The sequence below is a fragment of the Equus przewalskii genome, chromosome 19, assembly GCF_037783145.1.
Source record: "Equus przewalskii isolate Varuska chromosome 19, EquPr2, whole genome shotgun sequence".
Taxonomy (NCBI): domain Eukaryota; kingdom Metazoa; phylum Chordata; class Mammalia; order Perissodactyla; family Equidae; genus Equus; species Equus przewalskii.
This window is the reverse complement of record NC_091849.1, coordinates 51,618,048-51,642,986: the sequence shown is the minus strand read 5'-3', so window position 1 is coordinate 51,642,986 and position 24,939 is coordinate 51,618,048. Positions and strand designations below refer to the sequence as shown.

Genomic DNA, 24,939 nt, shown 5'->3' with positions numbered 1-24,939 from the left:
CATAGTTCTCACACAGGAAAAACCAGAACACCATGGCATTCTATCTAAACCATAAGCAATACTTGGAAGAAACATGAAATAAAAGCTGTTAACATTGCTTTTACATCAACAATTGCAGGACAAAATGTGGTCCAAATTATCCCAAAGCACTTGGTACATGACAAAGGATGGCAGAAATGTACACCATCAGAATCAGGGGCTGATAATTTACAAATTTGCTGGGCTTGCAGTAAGGCCTACGGGTGGCAAGGGTGAGATAAAAAGCGGACCTCACGAACTAAAGGATCTGCTTACTCTCTGTAGAAATGGTGGGGAGGCCTTCAATTTTTCTACGGCAACACAGCACGGTGAGTGTAGCAATATATTTTTCCACAGGTGCTTTTTCAACCAATGTTTTTGGTTTTCAAGATCCGTTTTACATAAAGTCTCATGTAGAAGCAGGGAATACATGATGGTGGTGGTGGCTGCTGTTTTACAGCTTTGGGGGTGACAACGTGAAACAACCACTCACCTGAGGTAATTCTGACAGCTGATTTCCGTCCAACCAGAGATCCTTCAGATGGAAGAGAGCTCCGATTGATTCTGGCTAAAACAAAAAAAACAATGTTATGGTAACAAAGATCCAATTTTCAGTCTTCCATTAAGAAACAAAGAATCCTAATTCAACAGTTAATAATTGGGTACCATTAAGAAACAAAGAATCCTAATTCAACAGTTAATAATTTGCTGGTACTTCTCCCCCTTCCTAAAAGCACGCCCAACACTCTCCAAGAATGCCAGTCATTTCCACGTACATCCATCATCTCTAGTCCCGATCCTCCCACCCCTGAATCATAACTCCTAACCTGTGTGAACTGAAGAACATTTGTTAACGTTGCCAAGCTATATCTGTGGAAATGCTGGTTTATAGCATCCCTACAGATCTCCCCAAAAACATATAATTTTTTTTGTAAGGAAGATTAGCCCTGAGCTAACATCCATTGCCAACCCTCCTCTTTTTGCTGAGGAAGATTGGCCCTGAGCTAACATCCGTGCCCATCTTCTTCTACTTTATATGTGAGATGCCTGTCACAGTGTGGCTTGATTTTGTGAACATAACAAAGGGCAAAGTTAAATCCAAATCTCTCTTCAATACAGACTTACCAAATTATATATTTCATTGTTTCCTAAATCAAGTTCTTCTAGCCTCCGTAGCTGGGTAAGAGAGCTATTTAAAAAAAAAAGGGGGGGGGGAGCTCTTAGACAGTACTTAGAAATGCTGAGCAATATGACATTCCTCACTAGGACTAGTTTCCAAAAATAAGATTCATTTGGACTTTACGGAAGTAAACATTGCATAGGGAGGACTATTAAGAGAAGAATGGCATCTCCCAAACTTTCCAAAAGATACAGAATCTCTTTTTAACAAAATACTGTAGTTCTTTTTTTTCTTCTTCTTCAATGTTTAAAGAAATTCATTCGGTACAAAACCTCCTCTTATTTTCCCCAGAGACTCACTCAGGAAGATACGTAAGAAGATTCTCTCTCAGTTCCAGTGAAGCCAGGTTATAAAGACTAGAAATGAACAGAAGAAAAAAGTATAAGGAAAATTCCTGAGATTCTTCCTATCCCCCTCCCCACACACCCACTCCACAAGCAGCAACGCAATAAAACCTTGCACATCACCTCCCAGGGGAAAAATATTTATGACCACCACTCCCACCAAAAACAACAGTCTCTACCTCCTGAATTTTACTGTTAAAATGAAAACCCTCACTCAAATACCTTGTACGTTTGACATGTGAAAATAACTCACTCGTCATTGAAAGACAACCACTCCTGGGACCAAGACAGAAGCCGAATATGTGCTTCCAGACTTTAGAATGTCAAAAATGTGCCGTTACCATCAGACAGTGATGCCTTTAATCTCACAGAGCTCAGAGCTCTCCTTCCAGACAGCAGTGGGAGACCACCCCCTTTGAAAGGAGTGTGCATCTCAATGCAGAGAATGCAGGTGCTCGGCTTAAGCTCACGCCCTCACAGAGCAAGTGACAGCAGCGTTAGGGAAGGAACTGCAGTCACAGGCATCAGGGATAAGGCAGTAACGCACCTCTCGCAGTGCCTGGAACACAAGGCTGACTCAATAGATGGTAGTGATAATAACATTGCTTTTATTCTTATTAAACCCCAGGATGGCGCTCTTTTCAGCAGACTCTCCTGCCTCTCAGGCATAATCCACATTTTCTGGGGGCACGGTGAAAGGAGACAGATGTTCTCCGCAGACACTGGTTACCTGGGAGGGATCCTCACAGGCGGGGGCACTGCTGCCTCGCCCGGAACCCCACACCTCCAAGCAGAGGCACACGCACAACCCCGACTCAGGAGATAACCGATTCATCTGTCACTCCAACAGGCATTGCACTAAGCTCTACACCAACAGCAAACTCAAGCTTGTGCGAACGTCACCATAGTGACATCCAGAATTGGAGGACTTTTAAGTGGAGCGCACAGGACACAAGGAGTCAGACATCATCCCAACACTGTAATCCGCCTTAATCCTGTATTCTCCTTCCAACATAAAAGCCAGAATCATGGGGACTAAGGAAGCTGGTTTCACAACACGAGAAAATGTAAATTCGATCGGCCTGAACAGTATGTATACATACTAAAGCCCATTTGCTTGAAAATGTATTTTAATTATACTATGAAATGCATAAATTCTCTAACTCCTTCTCCAATTCTTGAAAACTGAATAGCTTTCACAATTAAAGCAAGAGCAAATAAATAAAACTCTTTAGAATATATTTTTAAGAAAAATCAAAATCCCTACTAACATGTCATTACACATTTAACAGCGACATTCTTCAAAAAACTGTAGTCAGGTGGGTGTAGCTCCTAGTTCCACTTCCTCCACTTCCTCTGGGCAAAATATTCAAGAAACAACAGTGGGAAGGAGAAGGAGGTGAGACGGACGCCACCCCGCATCTACTCCCCAGAGCATCTCTACATATGGGTGAAAACAGTTTAACAGTAACCGTAAGAGTAAAAATGTAAAAACAAAAGGCTTTGCTTTCAGTTTTAAATTTTCACGTAACCCCAAGCCAGTTTGATTGCAGAAGTGGTGCTCATTTGGCTATTTTCACATTTATATTTTAAAAATCACTGACAGAATTATCATTTTTATCTATTCAACACATTACTTTCAAAACCTATTCTGACATACTAAAGACATCCACTAATAAAACGAGGGAAGAGTCCCTCTTTGCTTTACAAACGTTACTTGCTGGGCACCATCAAAAGCACCTTAAAAAGCAGTTTACACACGCCTGATGCTGTCTGCAGCCTTGGTCCGAGGCCTGCAGCCTGAAACAGAGAACAGCGCTGGGGAGACACCTGCCCCTCCCTGTGGCAGGAGGCGCTGTGCAATGTCCTTACACAGGTCATTGCTTGATCAGTAACAGCCCAGTCCATGATGACACGATTAGGAAAGGCAGGCTCTGTGTGAGGTCCATTAGAAAGCAGCACAGCCACCATTCAAACCTGCTCCAAAGCCAGAACTCCCGCCCCCACCCTACACTGCCTAGAGGCACCTTGGGGCCCTCCATTCTCTGGAACGCTCTCTCTAAAATTTACATTTTAAAAATCATATTATTTTGGGCAAATATATAAGTCTTACCTTCTTAACCACACCAAGGACACTGGGACTTTTATTGGTTTATGTCACTTTAAAAATATGATACACATTTTAAAGGTATGTTTAAATGCTGTCTTGAGGATAAAAGGCATAGGCCACAGTTATTAAAAGCAAATACTGCTTGAGCAAAAAATGCCAACAGACTTATGGACATATAGAACTTGATGATAATGTCATGTTAGATTAAATGCAGAGTTCCCAGTCTATCACACTAACACCCGAATAGAACATCCTGTTAAGTAAAAAAGTTCTGACTACAAAACCTCTTAGTTTCTATTGTTTTTAGAGAGCAGGGGAAAATGTGAACGTATGGGTGTTACAACAACAAATATCATATTTTTGTAACCTTTCAAAATTCAAAAATTAATGTAAAACAAGGCATACAGAATAGCAGCCTTTCTGAGTTGATGCTTCCCCAGCATTTAAAACTATTTAAAATGAACTCACTCAGATATTATATCAGACTCCACGGACCACTGATGCCACTCGGAAAAGAGCCCACGGAGTCTGAGGCGAGAGGGGCCTGAGGCTTGGACTCAAACCCCGCCTGTCCCTCACTGACCAGCTGGATTTGCTCGGCTGAGGGCCTTCACCACCGTACCTCGATTTCACCTACAAATGAATATAATCATCTCTACCACGGCGATCAGGGCATAATATATTTTCCCTTCAAGTTAACAGAGCCAGTTTTGTGCCTTATTTCCTTGAGACGGGCCCTGTCCCTAGGCACAGTCAGGTACCTTACAAGTGCATGTAACCTGAGTCAGGTATTCTGGAAGATTGCTACAAGACGCAATCAACCACAGGAGTCATCCCCATCACAGAACACGCCTCAAAGGACAGGTCCTACAGATGGTGAGCTGCTCGCACTGGTCAACTTTTAACTAATCAGATATTGTCCCTAACTGGTGACCAATTAGACAACAAGGAACAGGAAACAAAGGGATAGCTTTGACTCCCATCTCTCATATGAGCCCAAACCTCAGCAGATAATCTGCACTAGTCATTCTCAGCTCAGAGAATCATTAACTGATTCTAGAATGAAACCATGGGTTTGGTTCTCACGGGGAGCTTGCCTTGGATAGTCCCAGACCCAGTGCAGAAGCCCACTCGAGCACGTGGTTCTCCAGACTGTTCTAGTAACAGCGACGTAAACCAGGATCTGCCTGAGTGCAGATCTAGACCAGAGATATTAACACTAAAATGAATGAAAGAACGAATGATCGCCCTTCCTAGTCTTTCAGAAGACAGCATCTTCAATGGAGACTTCAGGACAGTGCCTTCCGCATCAAGGCAACCTATTCAATTCAATGCAAACATCTCTGCATCTCTTACAGTACCTAACAAGGAACACACTGCTGAGAAGTGCTGCAATGGGGGATGTGATCCCAATTCTGTCCATTTCAGAGGTCAGGCCCTTCATCACCAGGCCAAGAGAAACACAGAGACCCCAACTCCACATACATTTATTAGACACTTCAGTTAAAACATGCTGTTATAGAGACAAAAGAAAGCAACGGATGTTTCCAATACTTTTACAAATGTGACAAAAAGTCAGACACTTGAGACACAGTAAGAATTACTGGTCTTTAATATTCCTACTACTACTACTGACAGAAGCAGCTCATTATACGACACAGTGTTGTAAGTGCTTCACCAGAATTAACTTTCTGGGTGAGAACACTAAGGCACAAAGGGGGATGTGAGCAAGGTCTCACACGACTGGCGGGTGGCAAGGCCCGGATTCACCAGGGAACCTGCATTTTAATCCCTATCTTCTGTCTCTCACTCTTGAGTCGTTAAGTCAACTCTGTGACTAGGTAATACGTTAATATCTATTTTTAGGTATTAAGTAACAAGTTTTCCTCCCACCTTTGTCCCTCATCTATCTGGTTTCCCACCACTGCAACCTTTCCCATGGAAAATCACCTTTTTTGTTAGTTACTTATGCATTCACCTAGACTTTTCTTTTATGTAAAGACGAGCAGGTAGGAAGACAGAGTCTCGTCCTCCCCTTTTTTGCACGAAAGGCAGCATTCTGTACACATCTGGAAGTTTGCTCTCCTCAATTAACAGATTTTTGTCTCATTTCCTAGCTGTACATACCAGCACTTTTTTTTTTTTTATAATTGCATAGTATCTCACTGTCTATATATACCTTAATTTTTTTAACCACCCCCCTATTTAACAAACATCTTACACGTCAATTTTAATTTCCAGCAAATTAAATTTCTGTGCAATACTGTTGGAATGACCTCATCCTCCTCCTACATAAAACATGACTTTCTAGCCTCCCTGTCACTCCCACCATTTCTACCACCAAACGGAGTTTAAAAAAAAAATCTAACAAGCTCCTGCAGGAAGAGAGTGTGTTGAAGCATTTCTCCTCAGCACACTAATGCTTAAGCTTTCACACAGTTCATGATAGCAGGGACAAAAGTTCTACTCTTGTAAGTCAGAATGCAGGCTAGCCGTATTTTTAGGATTCTATTTCAGGGACTGGATGAGTGGTTACTTTAAAGAATTTACATCTGTTCTCCACTATATTTTAAAAAAACCCTTTTAATCCTCTTGGATTTTTTTTTCCATTTTGATGGCCAAAATCATTAAGAAAATAAAGCATAAAATAAATTAAGAGAGCCCAAGCAAACAAATGGTAGTGAAATATAAAACCTACAAACATTTATGACAACGTTTGACTAGGGAAAACAATATTGATGGGGATCGGGGAGTTGCTTTCACATTCACAGTATTCCTGCTTTTTCAATACCAAATTCGTATTTAAGAATCTGGTTACAAATTTCCTTATGGTGGCTTGTCCTAGAAATTCTTCTAAAAATATTTTTGTTTCTGAAATAATACTTTATAGAGATTCCTAGCCCTCAAAAAAGAGCATTAAATATGGTAACAGTTTTCAAAAAGAAGATTTATTCCTCTCGATGGCATGCACTCCTAATACAACACAGGTAAGCAGGCCAGCCCCAGGTCTTGTTAGCAAGGGCAGTGGCTTACCTAGTACAAGCCCAATCAAGGGAAGGTCAGCTTGGAAGGGTCGCAGACAGAATCAGACCCACACGCTCTGCGTCAACCTGCAGAGGACCCAGAGTCTACCTACTGGCTCTGTTTCTCTTAGCAAGCCGTCATAATTAGATGTTTATTGATGATAACCATTTAGTGACTGCCAACCACGTTTTGGGCACCATGCCAGTCCATTACATAGACTCCTCCTTCTCCTTTAAGAATGCTGTTTTTTGAGGAGAAAATTTCACCGAACAAAGCAGAGATGTTCAGATATATTTAGGCAAATTTACTTTTTTTTCTTGAGGGTATCAGTTTCTTAAATGGTAAAGGATATGGAATCTCATGGCGACAGCTACACAAAGTAAACACAAAGCAGCACGCTCCCCTTCCCAGATAGCCCAAATTCTCCATGCGTTCCCACTAGGGTTTTCGTATCCTCCCAACCTCCACTCCCATTCCGTATCACCTGAATGTTCTGGAGGCTCCGGCTGTGTGTACCTGCCTGATCACCAGGTGTAAGTAACTGAGACAAAATGACCTCAGCACATTACTCATAAGGCTACGTTACCAGCTTTTCCCGTAAGAATAAACTAGGTCAATTTCCCAGGTAGAGTATCATCCCTCAGCAGTATTAGGCTTCCAGTTTGCCTAAGGTCCATTCTCTTCTTTTTCTGAGATACATTTCACATACTATGAAACTCACCTCTTTAATGTGGACAATTCAGTGGTTTTTAGTATATTCACAAGGTTATATAAACATCACCACCACCTAATTCCAGAAAATTTTCATTACCCAAAAAGAAACTTCATACCCATCAGCAGTCATTCCTTATCCTTGCACTGCTCTTCCCACCCCCACCCACTCCCACCCCAGCCACTGGCCACCACTAACCTAATTTCTGTCTCTATGGATTTGCCTACACTAGACATTTCATAAAAATGGAATCATACAGCGTGTGGCCTTTTCTATCTGGCTTCTTAACATGTTTTCAAGGTTCATCCACGTTGAAGCAAGCATCAGTACCTCACTACTTTTTATGGCTGAATAACATTCACTGAAACGGATATACCACATTTTGCTTATCAGTTCATCCACTTATGAAAATTTGAGCTGTTTCCACATTTTGGCTACCATGAATAACATTGCTATGAACATTCATGTACAAGTTTTGTGTAGACATATGTTTTCATTACTCTTGGGTATATGTGACTAGAAGTGGAATGGCTGGATCATATGGTAACTGTGTTCAACATTTTGAGGAAGGACCTGCTCCCCTCAAATAAGGGACTACAACATTTTACATTCCCACCAACAATGTATAACGGTTTCAACTTCTCCCCATCCTCATCAACATCTGTTATTGTCTTTTTGATTACAGTAATCTAGTGAGCGTGAAGTGGTATATCATTGTAGTTTTGATGTGCACTTACTGATGACTAATGATGTTGAGCATCTTTCCATGTGCTTATTGGCCACTTGTGTATCTTCTTTGAACAAAGGTCTATTTGAATTCTTTGCTCATTTTTAATTGGGTTCTCTTAATATTACTGAGTTGTATGAATTCTTTATATATTCTGGATATAAGACTCTTGTTAGATACATGATGTGCAAATACCTTCTCCCACCAGTAGGATGTCTTAACTTTCTGGATAGTAGCTTTTGATGCACAAGTCTTTAGCTTTGATGAAGTCAAATTTAACTATTTTTTCTTCTGTTGCGTGAGCTTTCGGTGTCATATCTAAGAAACCATTCCCTAATCAATGTCACAAAGACTTAGCCCTATGTTTTCTTTTTTGTGTGCGTGAGGAATATTAGCCCTGAGCTAACTACTGCCAATCCTCCTCTTTTTGATGGGGCAGACTGGCCCTGAGCTAACACCCATGCCCATCTTACTCTACTTTATATGTGGGACACCTACCACAGCATGGCTTTTGCCAAGCGGTGCCATGTCCGCACCTGGGATCCAAACCGGCGAACCCCGGGGCGCCGAGAAGCGGAACATATGAACTTAACTGCTGCGCCACCGGGCCAGCCCCTATCCCTGTTTTCTTATAAGAGTTTTAGTTCTTACATTGAGGTCTCCACTCCATTCAGAGTTAATTTTTGTATGTGGTGTGATGTCAGGTATAACTTTATTCTTTTGCATACGGATAAATATTCAGTTATCTCAACATCATTTGTTGAAAAGATTATTTTCCCTCATTGAATTGTTCTGCCACACTTGTCAAAATAATTTAACCATAAGTAAAAGGGTTTATTTCTGAATTTCCAATTCTATTCCGTTGATCTATATGTCTATCCTTAAGCTTGTTTCACTCACTCTTGATTATTGTAGCTTTGTAGTTAAGTTTTGAAAATTGGAAATGTAAGTCCTCCAACTTTCCTCTTTTCTCTTGAAGACTGCTTTGGCTATTCTGTATCTCTTATATTTCTATATGAATTTTAGGATCAACTCGTCAATTCCCGCAAAAAGTGAGTTAGGATTTTGATGGGGACCAAGTTAAATCTGTAGATCAATTTGGGGAGTATTGCTATCTTAACAATGTTGTCTTCCAATCTATCAACACAGGATATCTTTCCATTTATTTAGGTCTTGTTTAATTTCTTTCAACAATGCTTTGTAGTTTTCAGTGTATTCCTAAGTATTTTGTTCTTTTTTGGTGCTTTATAAGTGTAATTGTTTTCTTAATTTCATTTCTGGATTGTTCAATGCTAGTATGTAGAAATACAACTGATTTTTGTGTATTAATCTCGTATCCTGTAATCCTGCTGAAGTCATTTATTAGCGGTAATAGGTTTTTGTGCATTCCTTAGGATTCTCCATATATAAGATCATGTCCAGCTGCAGGTTAACTCATCTTTGAAAAGTAAAAAATGCAGTGTGTAATTTATCTGAGTAGAAATTGATACAACTGATCTCAAGGAAAATATTTTCATATTAACATGCTCTTTTGAAAGACAAACTCAGTCACACTTTGTACCAACGTTTGAAAACTCCTTAAAGCAAAATTATCCTTCTTAGATTTACCAGTGGAATCTTCCAAGTGTTTTCAGCGATAGTAAAGCAGAAGGCCATGTTCACTAGGCACTCGTTTTCAAGGGCATATCTGAAATTTTCTTAAAGCCTATCGAAGACTTGGAACTCTCCTCTCTAAGAGCCTACTGGAGGTCCCCTCCCCTACTGCTGCCCTTCAGGCTAACTGGTATCTTCAATGATATGTAAAGTCATTTACTTAATGTGACCCCAACTTTTCTACAAGGGATTTAAAGAAGTCTTGAAAAAAATGCAAATGTGCAAAAAGTTTCATGAAACGGAAAATCAGGGCCTTGGAAGGGAGGAAGAAACTGATGTGCTCATCGTGAGGCATCACACGGTAAAGGAAAAGCAGCCTCTTCAAGGAAGAACCGAAGGTCCAATCCCAGCTCTACCACCCACCAGCGGCCCCAACCTGGGCAGGGGACTGATGCCCATTTTACAGACACAGCCAGTGAGGCTTGGGATGGTTCGTGCTAACCTTATGAGGACAGTGTTGTAATGAGACAGCATATGTGCCTAACAGAGCACCCACCCGCTATAAAGAGGGGTCAGCAACCCTCTCCCTGGGTTCCTTAGTGCCTTTTATCACATGGAAATAACACAGCCTCTCTCAGTGAGCATTGTGCTTTCTGGCAACAAAAGCAGAAGAGGAAATGTGATAAATGTCAGAACTGTTATTAAAAGGAAGAAGCTTACCGATTCTTCTGGTGAGGTATTTTTTTCCCTAAAAATACATATTTTTAAAATCTCTCCCTAATGGCTCCTTATATGGGGGGAATCAAGCAATATTAATGGACAATACATACTCCTATTAAAAGGTTTTAGAGCAATGGAAGGTTTTTTTCATAATTGTTTCTTTATATCAACTTTTTATAGAAACTGAGTGTGCAGCATTAAGACAAAAAAGAGACTGTGCAAGAACAGGCTAACGTGGTCCTGGCACAAAGCTTTCAGAACCCACCTGGATTACCTACGACATCAGGCTGGAAGCCAGCAGAGTGAAGGAGGCAACACTGTGCGCCTTGTCCCATGTGTTTGTTCAGTATGTCAGAGCAATGCCAGGGTCGGAACAGACGCGAAGAGAGTTTAACAACCAAGACGCCCACTGTTTCAGGAACAAGGTGACCCAGGTGCACATGCTAATTACATGCACACAATCAAACACTGAACAACTAGACTTCTGTGCACAGACAAAGGACTACAGTGCTTATGGCGTGGGCAGTAAAGGGGAAGGCTGGGGAACCTGGGAACCTGTTTCACCTCCTCCAGTCACTGGAGGAGGCCTGATGGAAGAGCTAGAAGTTCAATCATTAAGTGAGGAAAAATCTCAGCCTCTTGGAAAGAGAGGACGCAGGTACAAACGTTTACCATTCACTTTGAAAAGGCTCGGAAGCCTTCCCTCTGGCCTACGCCAAGCTCAGTGGGATCAACTGCACAGGAAACCTCCACCATGCAGGCAGCTGCAACCATCAAGCATGTGCTACTGAGCGTCTGAAACAGTGGGCTCTGAACTTGAAAAACATTGGCAGCAGGCTTTTTTATTTTTATTTTTATTTTTTTTTGAGCAAGATTAGCCCTGAGCTAACATCTGCCAATCCTCCTCTTTTTGCTGAGGAAGGCTGGCTCTGAGCCAACATCCCTGCCTATCTTCCTCTACTTTATATGTGGGATGCCTACCATAGCATGGCTTTTGCCAAGCAGTGCCATGTCCGCACCCGGGATCCGAACCGGCGGACCCTGGGCCGCCAAAGTGGAACATGCGCACTTAACCACTGCGCCACAGGACGGGCCCCAACAGCAGGCTTTTTTAAAGCAAATACTATATGGAACGCTAATACAACAAAAACAAAAAGCTAATTAACAGAGCTGTGCTGGCACAAACAGGGATCAGCAGAGGCACCCACCAGAGCACTGTTCTCACCCTCCAAAGCGCCCTGGAGGGACTGCAGTGGAATCCCAGGGGTCCAATCAAGCAGAGCTTGAGAACCACTGGTCTGGAGCTGCACCGGTTCCCAAACATCCTATTCTAGAAGGTGGTCCCCACACATTTAAGGATATACCTTCAAAAGCCTTATAATTATTTTAAAAATATACTAAGTACTATGTACCAATATATTGCATATAGTATCAAATATACATAGAAACAAAAATTTTCATTATTTATTTATTTTGGTGAGGTAGATTGGCCCTGAGCTAACATCTGTTGCCAATCTTCCTTTTTTTTTTTTTCCTCCCCAAATCCCCAGTAGACAGTTGTATATCCTAGTTGTAAGTCATTCTAGTTCTTCTATGTGGGACGCCACCACAGCATGGCTTGATGAGTAGTGTGTAGGTCTGTGCCCAGGATCCGAACCAGCAAACTCCAGGCTGCCGAAGTGGAGCACAGGAATCATCTGGCCATGGGGACAGCCACCAGAAAGAAAAATTTTTAAGTAGAAGATAAAACAAAAGAAAAATATTTAAAAATACTTCATTAAAGACACAAAAATCTTTTTGGCTCTCATAAGTGTGAGCAACAGGATTGAAAATGCTACATTATGCACTTAATCCTTTCTTTTACATTTGGGGAGAAAACAATTGATTCTAAATTGTTGTGTTTGACGCTTGGTTTAATGGCTGTAATCGATGAAAAAGATAATTCACAAAGTCACACTGAACCAAAAGAACTGCATCATCAGCGGCATGTATTAAATCATACTAATTTTTAAAAACTTCTGATTATGGAAGGTCTTTGTTGAAACCCAGCTGATCAATTACCATCGTCCTGGATGTCAATCACTTGTTCGTGAAGGCTAACAAGAAGGTGTTGCATTTTTAACAAAAAAGTGTTTAAAAAATCCATATAAGGTGAGTTAGTTTCTCACTTAATGTTAAATGCCACCTTTACTTCGGAAGGCTGAGTAATGAGCCATCACAGAAAAGGGTCACCAAATCTGGGATGCTTTTATTTTAGTAAAAGAAAAATCTGTGCCTATGCATGAGGTAGCCAGTATACCTCTGTGTGGTTCAAAAGATTTTCATGATCATTCTTCATCTCATTACAAAGTACTATAAAGACTCTACTAATTGAGAGACTTGCTTTATGACAGCAGCCATACTGGTGAGTACCTGGCGTGCAGCCACGTAGCATAGGACGTGAGCTGCAATGCTTTCTAGTCTAGGCAGGATGCCAGTTGCTTCCCATACACCAATGGCTGAGGCTGTGCGCTCTCAAGTATTCACAATTGTGCACTCAAGTATTCAAGAGAGCAACAGCTTATGGCTGTTGTGCACGGAGGCACCAGGGAGGCGGCAGCAAAGTTAAGGGAGCACCGCAGAGCATCTTACATCTGAGAGGGACACAGCACTACTCAACCTCTGTGAGCCAACATGTGAACTCAGCATTAGACAGTACTACAGCCCTTTCAAGGACGTATCTTTCCAGCTGGGTTTTCAGCGACTGTTGCAATAAAAGGCAAGTGAAAAATCCATGTAGAAAAGGAAAGGAGGTGCAGATTGAAAAGTTGAGCAGTGCCCAGGTACTGCTCAGGTACCCACATCCCATAATAAATAATTGGGGCTATTTAAGCATGAGATAAAAAATTCTCTCAATGTATACATATTACTTTTTCAAACAGCTACTAGGTTGTTAGGACAAAAATACTCGTCAAGTAGTTTGGATCTAACTACTTAATAAACAGAATATTAGGTATCACTAGGGGAAGTAAGAAAACGTTACTGAGTCCTTATCAGCCCTGGGAAGCACGGTCCTACAGTGACGGCAGGTGGAGCTGCGGAAAACAGAGGACTGGGACCAAGAGAGCCGCACTCCTGCTCCAACGCTGCCATCAGTTCCCAAACACTCTTCAAAACCTGACTGACTGGGCAAATCAAACCCATCATGGGAAGGTGTCTGCAGGTGTCCCCAGCTCCAAGCTGCTGCGAGTCTGCTTGCCCTAGGTAAAGGCTTGGCTCTCTCCTGCAGGCTGCACACTCCTGTCCACCCGGAGCAGGCCCGAGTCCTTGAGAAATCCATAGCTTTCCCAGTTAACACCACATACTGCGCTTGGTGCCAAACAGAGAAACAGAGGTGCTGGTTTCCCTGATGCTCAAAAGGCCGCCACTGCGGTGGCTGACCCATCTGACCAAATAAGCAGGGTTAATTTATGCAAAAACCTCCACTTTGGAATCCACAAGGTACAGTATCAATCACTCAAATGGCCATTTCATGTCTTTCTCAAATTTTTTGGAATGTCAAATATTTGTGCCTTGTTTACAAAACCTACTATCTCTGAGAAGTTGTTTAGTTACTAAATATTTGGTTAAAAGCTCTAAAAAGAAAATATTTGGGAATCCTTTGGGAAACTGAAGAATCCTTTCCATGAGGAAAGTTCGCAAGTTTCAAAGAATAGTTTGCTCAAACTATAGTATACGTATGCATATATATGAGATTTCCTCAACAATTCACCACTTCAACTGTTTCGAGCATCTTTTCAGCACGGTCTAGGACACCAGAGGTGCCCAATCTTCTCCAGAGGAGTTTGTTCTTGGATGGTTTCTTTCTACTAAGTGCAGACAGGCTGTTACTTCAGCCTGCGTAAACCTTAAATCCACAGGCAGAAACCAGGGGGTCTCTTGCTATGGTAACAAAAATTATCAGCAACTAGACATAGGAAACTCTTTATTTTCCATTTAATTTCATAAACTGACTTATAAGAATCAGTCGGTTCACTTATCTGATCCCCAGAGTGTTACTTCCTGGGTGATTATTCACTACAGGGTTCAAGCTCAAAGTGGCATTTTGTTCTGGAAACAATCAGTATACATATGGCTGTAATAGTAACACAAGCTGATAAAGTCTAAAATAAAAACAAACAAAAAAACACTACCCTTATTATTGATAGAAAATTCAGATACACAAGAAATCCTGAACATTCACAAAAACAGGTACAGATATTAACAGAAAAGATAGGATAAAAAATATTGTAATTTATTCTAAAATGATTATTAAATAACATTTTCCATTGAAACAATGCAGTGGGGAGTGAGGAGGCACTCTGGTTGAATAAGGACATAGTTTCTCTCAAAGCATTAAATCTTTTTAACAAGACATGGCTGGGGGGATAGAAGGGTGGTGGTAGTTGAGAAAGAATGGGAGGGAGGGAAGCAAGGGAATTCAATTCCAAAGGCAGGAGGAGACAGGGCACTTCCTATCAGCAGGTCTACTGGCACAGCGTTAACACGTCAGCGTAAACCTCAGAAAGACAAGGAAGGACTTGCTGCTGAAACAGGGGTCAGCCAGTTTTCCTCTGCCTGCTCAGCAGGGAACTGAGGGGGTAAAGTTGTCTGTTAAAAACTCCTGTAGATCTTAGGAAAGAGAAGCTTTGCAGAACAGACATCTGTCAGATACACTGCAGTTCTCAAAAAGCAAGTTTCTGTTTCGTCTTAGAACTTGGGCAGGACAGGTAAGCACAAGGGAAATCCTTTACGACACTAGGCAACACTGGTCCACCAGGTTAGGCCTGGCCACACTGGTGGTTAAGTGGTTAAGCATTAGCCATCAGCCTGACCTAACCCACTGTATGTCCTGGAGGCATGGAAAAGATCTGCCAGGATAATTCAATTCATTCGTCTGTGCAACGGTATAACAGAACATTTACTCACCAGCATACACCTCCTTCGAGGGAGTTTATTTCCTGCCGTGCTGTCCCTCCGACCTCTAAGCCAGCGATGTGGAAGTGTGCCCACCCCACCCCACCAGTCTCCCATCTCCACGCCTGCTCTCCAAGCACACTACTCTCACTCCCTATTCTCCGGTCTAGGCGCACAAACACTGGCAGACACAGCAGTTGCTTAGGGGCACATACACTAGGTTTTCAGTGGAGCCGTTCGGTGGCTCTCCTCCCTAACATGATTTTAAATTACTCAGTGGCAGTTTACAACACCTGTACACCACATGCTACTTTGCTTAAATTAACTACTCTGGAATCCCTCAGTTTAAAGAGAGCTTCCAAACAAATTAGGTTTTTCACTAGTAACAAGTAGCAGCATCCTTTTTAACCATTAAAATTTAGGATGCAAAACTGGAGGCAAAAACACGGGAGGCTGGCTATGATCTTTCTTGAGGGCGATACTGAAGATCGAATAGACAGCTTTCCAAGTAGAAAAATCAGAGCTGTAAAAGGTAAGGGGAGTGGAGCTGATGACAAATGCCCTTTCGCCCTGATATACACAAACTTCCCATAAAAACTTACTTGCCAATATTTTCAGGCAGGGACTGCAATGAGATGTCATTTACAGAAAGACATGTCAAGTTCTGTAATTCAGGAAAGCTTTCGGGTAACCTAAAACAAAACAAAATACAACGTTAACTGAAAAAGTAAAGTGTCTAAGTAGTGTATACTAAACATACTTATGATGATTTCTTCTATACGCTAATTGAAATAACTTCCTAAAATCACATTAGATATGGCATGTCTGCCTTGTCTTCCTATATATAAGACATTTATAGGGAAAAAAAAAAATAAGGACTTGATCCGCCTATAAGTACAAGGGCCTGATAAATACTTGTTGATAGGGTGATCCAGAAATAACGAAAGAGGGAAGTTATGCAAGCTCTAAGAATAAAGGGGAAAAATTGCTGTGAGACTACTGAGGGTCCAATGAAAAAAAAAATGATAAATAGTTGCTGCAGCTAAAGTGCCTAAGAGGGAACATACTATATTGATTAGCAGAAAATAAAGAGAAATGTCAGCCCACAAGATTACAATAAAACACAAGAAAGCTGCTCAATAATTTTTTCCTGTAGCTTATAATCCCAGAGCAAAGCTATGGATTACTTAGAATTGATCAGTTGAAAGCCAATTTCTACTTTCTTAACATTTTTTTTAATTCAATTTAAGATGCCAATCACTTGAAATAATTCTGTTTCACTATGTTCTACACAAAAGGAAATTTTTGATACTTTCCCTAAAATCCTACTGAAAAGCCACATTTCAAAATAAAATTACTGAAAAACTTACAAAGTTTACTTTCAATATTTCTATGGTTACCAATATTTAGAGAGAGAAAAAAGAAAACACCAACTGAAGGCAAAAAGATCTCCTTGCATCTAAAATGCTGAAGGTACTTCTACATAAATCTGCTTATTGACAACAGAACACAGAACTCAGTTTTCAGGAGGCGGGGGAAGACTTCTTGCTTTAGTGACATAGTGACAGTCTCTAGATTAGTCTTTCATTTCTTTCCTCTTTCCAGGTTCGTTTTTAAAAAACAAATCCTACGTTACTGTTTGGCATTTAATACAGGTAATTCCAAACTTCAAATCCAAATCCAGGCCCTGCAAGACGAGAGTATTAACTGGAATTTTCAAGTCATTGAAAGACATTCTTAGGAATGGTTTTTACAAAGTTCAAACCTCTTACATAGTGTAAGAGTGGTAAGATTTTTTATTGCTAATTAAAAAGATGCAACTTCTCTTTTCTGTCTGAGCTTTTACTAGAAAGTATATAGCATTTTATAATTTTAAAACGAGCTAAAATGATCTTAAACATAAGGAAAATGTATTTTTAAATGGCTGATTTGCTTTTTCACTTGTCATTAACATGGAGAGCCAAACTAGTAGAATGCAAAAAGGAAGCACAGACTGAAGGTCAGGAGGAAGGAATTCTAGTCTGAACTGCCACTCAGAGGCTGCATGACCTTGAAAGGGCATTTAACCTTTTTGAGCCTCAGTTTCTTCAACCACAAAATAAGTAGGCCAAGCTAAATAATTCTTAAGGTCCCTTTAACTCACAGATATCATCTTAGTTCTTAAAAATAGCACACTTGCCAAATTAAAAGGACTTTAAGAAACCCGCCATATAGGAGGCCAGGGTAAAAAGTGACTAAATCCTCACACAATGTGAGTGTGTTCTAGTGGAGAGAGTTTTGAGATAACAGTGCAATCATATGTCAGCAGACACTAGAAAAGGAAAACTGAAGAAGTAGGAAAAGAGATAAAGCAACTGAATGGTTAAAAAAACTCTAGGGCAGCAAACTGAGCATTTCCCAGCTGCCTAACCCTACAAGCTGCCTCAAGGATGAAGAGCTTGGTTCCCTCAACGACCATTTCCTGAGCACGTAGTCCATTCCAGAAAGCATAGGAGGGCTGGAGATACAACAATAAATAACAGAGGAATATAAGTTAACTTTCTGAGTCTAGTCGGGGAGCCTTGGTCAGAGCGATAACTTAAACGTCCATTTCAAGTGCTATGAAAGAAGCAGGCACAGAGCATTATGGAAGCCCAGGAGGGGACGGTGGGGAGTCGTCAGGAAACGGAATGCTCGAGCTGCACCGGAAAGGAGGGCGAAAGGGCTGGCACAGTCGAACAGGGCGGGGAGTCAAATAAATGCACACCTATGAGCACTTAGTCCAGCAGAGCACCATGTCTGACACGGGCAACCGAGGGCGATGAAGGCGCCAAGACAGGCCGAGGTCAGATGGGGCGGGGAGGCTTGTGCAGCCCATCAAGGAACTCGGACTTTATCTTCTAGGAACAGGGAGCGACGGGAAGGTTTGCAGAGGGACAACTGAATGGACGACGGCTAAGAAAGAGGACAAGACTAGAGGACGGGGATGACTTGGAAAGCCACGGGGTTAGAATGTACTAGATCACTATTGTTCACAAAAATAAATGTTATTAGTAATGCAATCACTGAAATTCAAAAGAGGAAAACCAGAAAATATCTTTAAAAACATATTTACTTCTCGAAAATAAGCAGATATGGGAAAAACAAGCCTAAATAGGGCATTCCCAAGCACTCCATATTCAAGAGGTCCCAAGCAATTTTGAAATGGGTGAGATGAATCCAAATTTAATCTCAATGTTAACAGATCCCTAAAAAAATACATAAATAAAAGCTTTTAAAAAGGGAAGGGAAATAAACGAAAGGAAAATGTGCCTTTCTTCTGAGGCTACTTACAGCATCTTGATAAATCTCAGAAACGGACCACTTGGCCCAGAGAGGCCTCTGGAACAGACTCCCGAGGGCTGTCCCTGCGTGGCCAGTGGGCACCAATTCAGTGATCCCGGAAACTCAGGTGCCTGGAAGCCAGTGGCCAGTGGGCTCATGACTGAGCCAGGAGCCACAAGAAGGGCACTCAACAGGACCGCTCAGTTCTGCCGAGGCAGTGTGCTGTGTCATATCACGAAGGACAAAGCTGGAATCAGCAGTAAAACCGTGACAGGTGGCTGTATTTGGAAGGATAAACCAAACAAATCCTCACAGCTATTGCTAAAGTAAGGAATAATGGGGTCGGCAGAGTTTTGTTGCTTTTGTTTTAAAAAGGAAAGTTAGAGAAAAGGTGAGAGAGTAAATACGTTTCAATACTAGAGTGGGAAAAATATCTCTAATAGGACTTCTCCTTGGATAACTATGGGGTAAGCCCTCTGGGAGTTTAGAACTCAGTCTTATCCCACAAGAAGGAGGGTTCAACAGGGGCTTTACAAACTACTCCAATTCCTCATATTGCTTCAGAAACACACTCCTCACTTCTGCTTTGTACACTCCCCTGTGCCTCCCCTTATCCCCCGACAACATCCTTTCAGAGCTCCAGCAATAGTGTGCCTTTCACTGTGCAGTGCCACTTATAAATAATTGCCTGTGAAGGTCGGCCATCCTTGAAAGAGACAATCCATCTCGGTACCTCCAAGATGGGTATCTTGATTGTGTTCTTTGCTTGGATCTCAAAAAAGAAATCCTTAGTACTAAAGACAGAAAAGCAAGCAGAAAGTTTACCTAGTCAGTGGGTTCCCGCTGAAGTCAGCTATCTGTAGTGCTTTACAGAATGAGATGCTCTCTGGAATTTCAGGAATATCTGTAGGAGTAAAGAAAACGTCTATCATTTACCATGATTGCTAACAGTTTTCATCCTCCTCAAGATGGACCACACTCACAAAAGAATATCTGGAAATTACTACCTCCATTCACAGGTGGCATGGATTTCTGAAGCATTTTGCTACATTTATATTATATTTGCTTTCCTAAAAGAAGATACATTCCTAACAGAAGCCCATTAAAGAAAAATATTAAAAACAACCACCACTAGCAGGTCCCATCACCCTATCAAAAGTACTGATGGCATTTTGTTGTAATTCCCATTAGGCTTTTTTCCTTATGTTTTCATTTAGTTGTATCAGTACAAAGTATTCTAACGTACGCATTTTTAAATTATGGATTTTCCTCTGATTACAAACATGACAATTTGGAAAATAACAGAAGAGTACAAAGAAGAAAATAAAAACAAACAACATTCCCATCACCTAAGGATAACGTTTGTGATTATTTTTTTAATTGTCACTCATACACACACACACACACACACACAGAATATGTATAAATAGATTATATTTCAAAATACTAGATTCATGCTGATTTGGTTCCTTTTACTTTACATTATTTTACAAACCTTTTTCCCTGTCATTATTTTTCCAAATAGTTCGTCATTCTTAATGGCAGAAAGCCTACTGCATACATTTTCACAATTCATTTAATCAATCCCCTGTTGTTGGACATTTACGTTGCTTCCAAGTTCCTGATGTTACAATTTATGTCCATTTCTGATTACTTCCTTAGGCTAAGTTCCCAGCAGTGTAATTACCATGTCAAAGCCATTAACATCTCTACAGCACTTGAGAAATATTGTTAAATTGCTTCAGATGGGGCAAGTTATACCTATTTATATTTCCATCAGCACGTACAAGGCGCCCAATTCAACATCTCTCCCCCTCCTCTCTTTCTCTTACATTTTAAAAAGCGCCAGTGTTATTGGTAAAATAATCTGGCAACATTTTGTTTTATAATCCTTTTATTACTAATGAGGCTGAATATTTTTCACCATGTTTACCGGCCACTAAATATTGTGATTTTGAAATGACCAAAATTTTTATTTTAAATTCTTCTCTCTCAGTACGAAACCTGAGGTTACAGCTTTCAGGGCTTTAAAAGGCTGGTTCACAGCATTTAATTTCAAGAATACATTTATTTTGGACACATTAACATTAAGAAGGGCTAAGATAGAAAAGGTTCTCCTGGCCCCAAGCTGTTTCTCCTACCAGTTTGACAACCGCAAGCTGAGCCAAAACATACCTAATATTTCTAAACTGGGGGTGGCAGGGAGAAGAGAGAAATGAAGGGAAAAATGGATGCCCTGGTCCAACAACCACAAAGTAAGCAGAAGCTACATAAAAGCTTTTAGTTGACATTTAAAAGCCAAACACATTTAAATTTGGGGCAACATTCTCCTCACACTATTCTCTACTATGCAGTGTCATATAAGGGAGTGAAGAACAAACACTATGATCCTAGTTTCATAAATATAATAGCAATATACAGAGAGCTTGTCCACAGTTGAGTCTGGAATGGAATTTTAAAACACACACACATTTGTGGGCCCTGAGCTACAAACGCAATGCTAGGCCCTTTCACACACATTCCTTTATGCAATCTCAGCATAAATAATTTTAACTTTCGTTCTGCGAAATGGACAATAAGGCTCGGAGAGATGCCGTGACTTGCACGTGGTAACAGGCCCGTTTCACTGACACTGGCCCTCCCGCGCTGAGGTCAGGGCACGGCCATGCGTAAGAACAAACGAACACACATAAATCCATGGCAGAATCAGCACTGCCATCCAGGCAAGTGAGGCAACAACACGCCACGGGCTTGCCTGGGTCTGAAAGGTGCTGGTCATTGCCCTGTGCACTCCACGATGGTCCCTCTTCTGCCACTACTTCAGGGCCTGGTGAGCAGTTTTCATAAGACTGAGAAAAGAAGTGCAAGTGACGCACCAGTCCCCTCAAAAGTGCCAAGGAAGAAGATCGAGCTGACACTAAAATACAAATTTCACAGCAGCCTGCTGCTCTATCCAAGAAAAACACCGAGGAAACAGAGGAAGAAGAAAAGTACTTCAATCAGGTAGAAGTCTTGATACTTCTCAGAGCATCAGAGACATCAGTGAAGCTGGGAAGATGGGCCGACAAGGGCACACAGGCAGAGCAGCTACAAGAAGCTCAGAGAGGGCTGGGGGGCATTCAGGGGTCTGAGGGTAACAAAACCAACCGCCAGAGAACACAGCTGCCTTGGTCCACGCAGAGCCGCTGGGAGGTCTGGCTCTAGGGAGGCGCTCTCCCCCAGGCTAGCCTACCTGCATACGCGGGAGAAACAGATCAACAACAGAACACAGGACTCCTGGCCCCAAAGACCACTTCTTCCCACCACGTGCAAGTTCCTAACCTGACCAGAAAGTATGCATCTGCCTGAAAAAATCAGAGCTTTAGACAAGGAAGGCAATAGTGTGGTTTGAAGAGTCCTGATTAACATTTCACTCTAAGTTTCACTCTAGGCAAGTTACTAAAATATATCAGAAGAGAAAACTAAGGAAGGGAAATCTCTACTCATCCTTAAATGTCAGCTAAAATGTCACATCCTCGAGGACAACTTCCTCAGGCCCCCAGATTAGGTTGGATTCCCCCGCTCTCAGGTTCCTGGGGTTTCACCTTTGTGAGATCTGTCATGGTTTTCATCAAATAATTGCCTGTTGACAGTCAAGCCCCCTCACTAAACTCTAAGCTCGTTGGGAAAAAAGAGCACGTTGGTCTCGTGCATCGCTGCTTCTCCAAAGCTGCCACTATTAACCATAAGCATTCGTAGGTTCTGAATGAATGAATGAGAAATACATCACCAAGCCTCTGCAAGGACAGTTGTTCTTTCGCGTGAGTCATGAAATATCCCCACAGGGTAGATATTATCTCACTTTACCAGTAAGAAAACTGCTTAGTCCCAGATCTCCTAAAAGAGAAGGTATAAAGCTTGCAGGTTATTCCCAGCTGAAATCCCCTTTAACTGCTTCCCAAATGTTTTGCTTTGGACAAATGTGAGCTTTAAGACTAACCATATGAAAAAAAAAAAAAATATATATATATATATATATATAAAATACATAAAAAATATCATAAAATAACCTTCCCAACGAGGCCTAGGCTAACGAACTACCTCATTAAAAAAATATAATCCAACCCCTTTCCCCTGCACCCTCTCTCTTACTCACATCCACTTTTCAAATCCTTCTCAGATTCTCTATTTTTCCTAGCCATCTTTTTTGTCCACTCCTGTTATTATTAACCCAGTTCATGCCCCAATCACATGCCAGCATATCATCCCTTAAGTGCTACACAAGTTCAGAGAAGGGAGAAAAGTAGACAAAGAAGGACACTTATGCTTGGAACCAAATAAATAAGAGCCGAGGAAAAGGACAGGCATGCGCCTGACACTGGATGCAAAGTGAGGAGAGGGTGAGCTCTGTAATGACAGCACGGTCAGCCTGAACTTCAGGACATCAACACGGGAGTGTCTGGAGAGAAGGCTGGAAAGACCGCTTGACAGCAGATGACCCAATGCCAGGCGGAGCTGTTTGCTAGACGAGGAGCTTCCTCTTCTATAAAAACGGGATAATCAGACCTCCGGCTTAGGGTTGTTATACGGATACAGGGGAGTAACACAAACAGAAGCACAAGGACACTCTACTCGACCTCTTCTGTTAATACAGGGGTGGGGTGGGGAGTGGAATCAGTAGAGAGGACCACTGTTTTCCAATCACGGCCGAAGAATTTGAAGGAGAGGAGCATTACTAATAGAGATGAGAGGATTTGGATGCTTTTGCTGTTGTTTTAACTATATGACAAGCAATAATGATTAAACCCTGAATAAACATCTATTTACGTACAAATATTACACACAATTAATGAGATTTTCATCTAATCATGAAGGAATGTACCTCAAACTTCTACCGGCCCATATTCAGCTTAGTTCAAGCTTCTATATAAGGTGAAACAACAAACAAAAATCATATTTTTTATTAATTTAAACTGGACTTGTCTCATACGTGTCCAAGAAAAAAAGCATAACATTTTATATTCACAAAATGTCTGAGAATGACTATAAAATTAAGCAATCTTTTCCCTACAACTTTTTTAAGATAACCTTTAATTCAGATCCACTCTAAGCTGTCATTATTTCTGAATTAGAATTGCTTTGAATTAATGAGACACAGTAGTATTTAAAAAAGAAAAACACCAACTCTGTAGTTTACCAATATAACCATACAGGAAATTCATAGTCAGCCCTAAACTCTTGTCAGTGCAAAAAATCTCCTTCAAAACCAGCAGGCAGACAACACCCCTGGCACCATTAGCCCAAGAGCTTCTGAGACAGAACCCAGATCTCACCATAGATACTGTCATTTAAAAAGTGATTTAAAAGGAAATGCCCTGCCGTTCCTGGCACTCACAGTCTTTTCTCAACATCCATTTTTAACACGTCAAGCGGAGCCTCCACCTTCCCCTACCTCCACCCGGCATATATAATACACATGTTCAGTCTACATTCTTCTAGAAGGAACCAGGGCTCTCTCCCCACATGCCCAGAATCCTCAAGGTGGACCACACCCTTTCCCGGAAAGCTATTGTCATTTTAGGGCCCCTCTTGTGGTGGAGACAGATGGGGCTAGGTGACCTCTCAGGCTCCTCCTACGTCTAGGTGAGTTTAGAAACTTCCTGGGCACTTCTGTCCACGGGGGCCTGTGTGCAGGCAGCCTGCTTTGTCTATGATCACAGCCCCCACAAACAGCTCACTAAGTTCCTTCTGAGTAAATTAATTACTGTCATTTCTTCTTGTTCTATATAAATAGCATCTCTTCTCCTTCTGAATTCAAGACCTAGCCGATGTTAGTAAGTTTTAACACTAGATTCTCTCCATTGAGGGTACCATGAAATACTAAATAAAACAAGTCTTAGACATGTTTGTGGCTAGTCTCTAAGATTATCTAATTCCTGGGGCTGGCCCCGTGGCCGAGTGGTTGAGTTCGCGCGCTCCGCTGCAGGCGGCCCAGTGTTTCGTTGGTTCGAATCCTGGGCGCGGACATGGCACTGCTCATCAAGCCATGCTGAGGCGGCATCCCACATGCCACAACTGGGGGGACCCACAACGAAGAATATACAACTATGTTCCAGGGGGCTTTGGGGAGAAAAAGGAAAAAAATAAAATCTTTAAAAAAAAAAAAAAAAGATTATCTAATTCCTTTTGATAGCATTTGGAAATAGAGTTAAAGGAGACTAGAAATGCTTTAAGAAAGCAAATTATTACCATCCTCTATTAATTTCTCTTTTTGTAAAACTGTAAAGAATAACA

General features: G+C 41.4%; 1 protein-coding gene across 9 annotated transcripts in view; it reads right to left on the bottom strand.

Moving 5' to 3' along the window:
- Positions 1 to 24,939, bottom strand: part of LRRC1 (leucine rich repeat containing 1) — a 126,790-nt gene that overhangs the window by 34,231 nt on the left and 67,620 nt on the right. For all 9 annotated transcript variants that reach the window (XM_070586237.1, XM_070586240.1, XM_070586243.1 and 6 more), the window contains 5 exons: positions 19,492 to 19,570; positions 15,966 to 16,055; positions 1,498 to 1,554; positions 1,144 to 1,207; positions 512 to 586 (listed from right to left, as the gene is read on the bottom strand). In XM_070586237.1, coding sequence (XP_070442338.1) covers positions 512 to 586; positions 1,144 to 1,207; positions 1,498 to 1,554; positions 15,966 to 16,055; positions 19,492 to 19,570 — 365 coding nt within the window. The remainder of the gene's footprint in view (positions 1 to 511; positions 587 to 1,143; positions 1,208 to 1,497; positions 1,555 to 15,965; positions 16,056 to 19,491; positions 19,571 to 24,939) is intronic.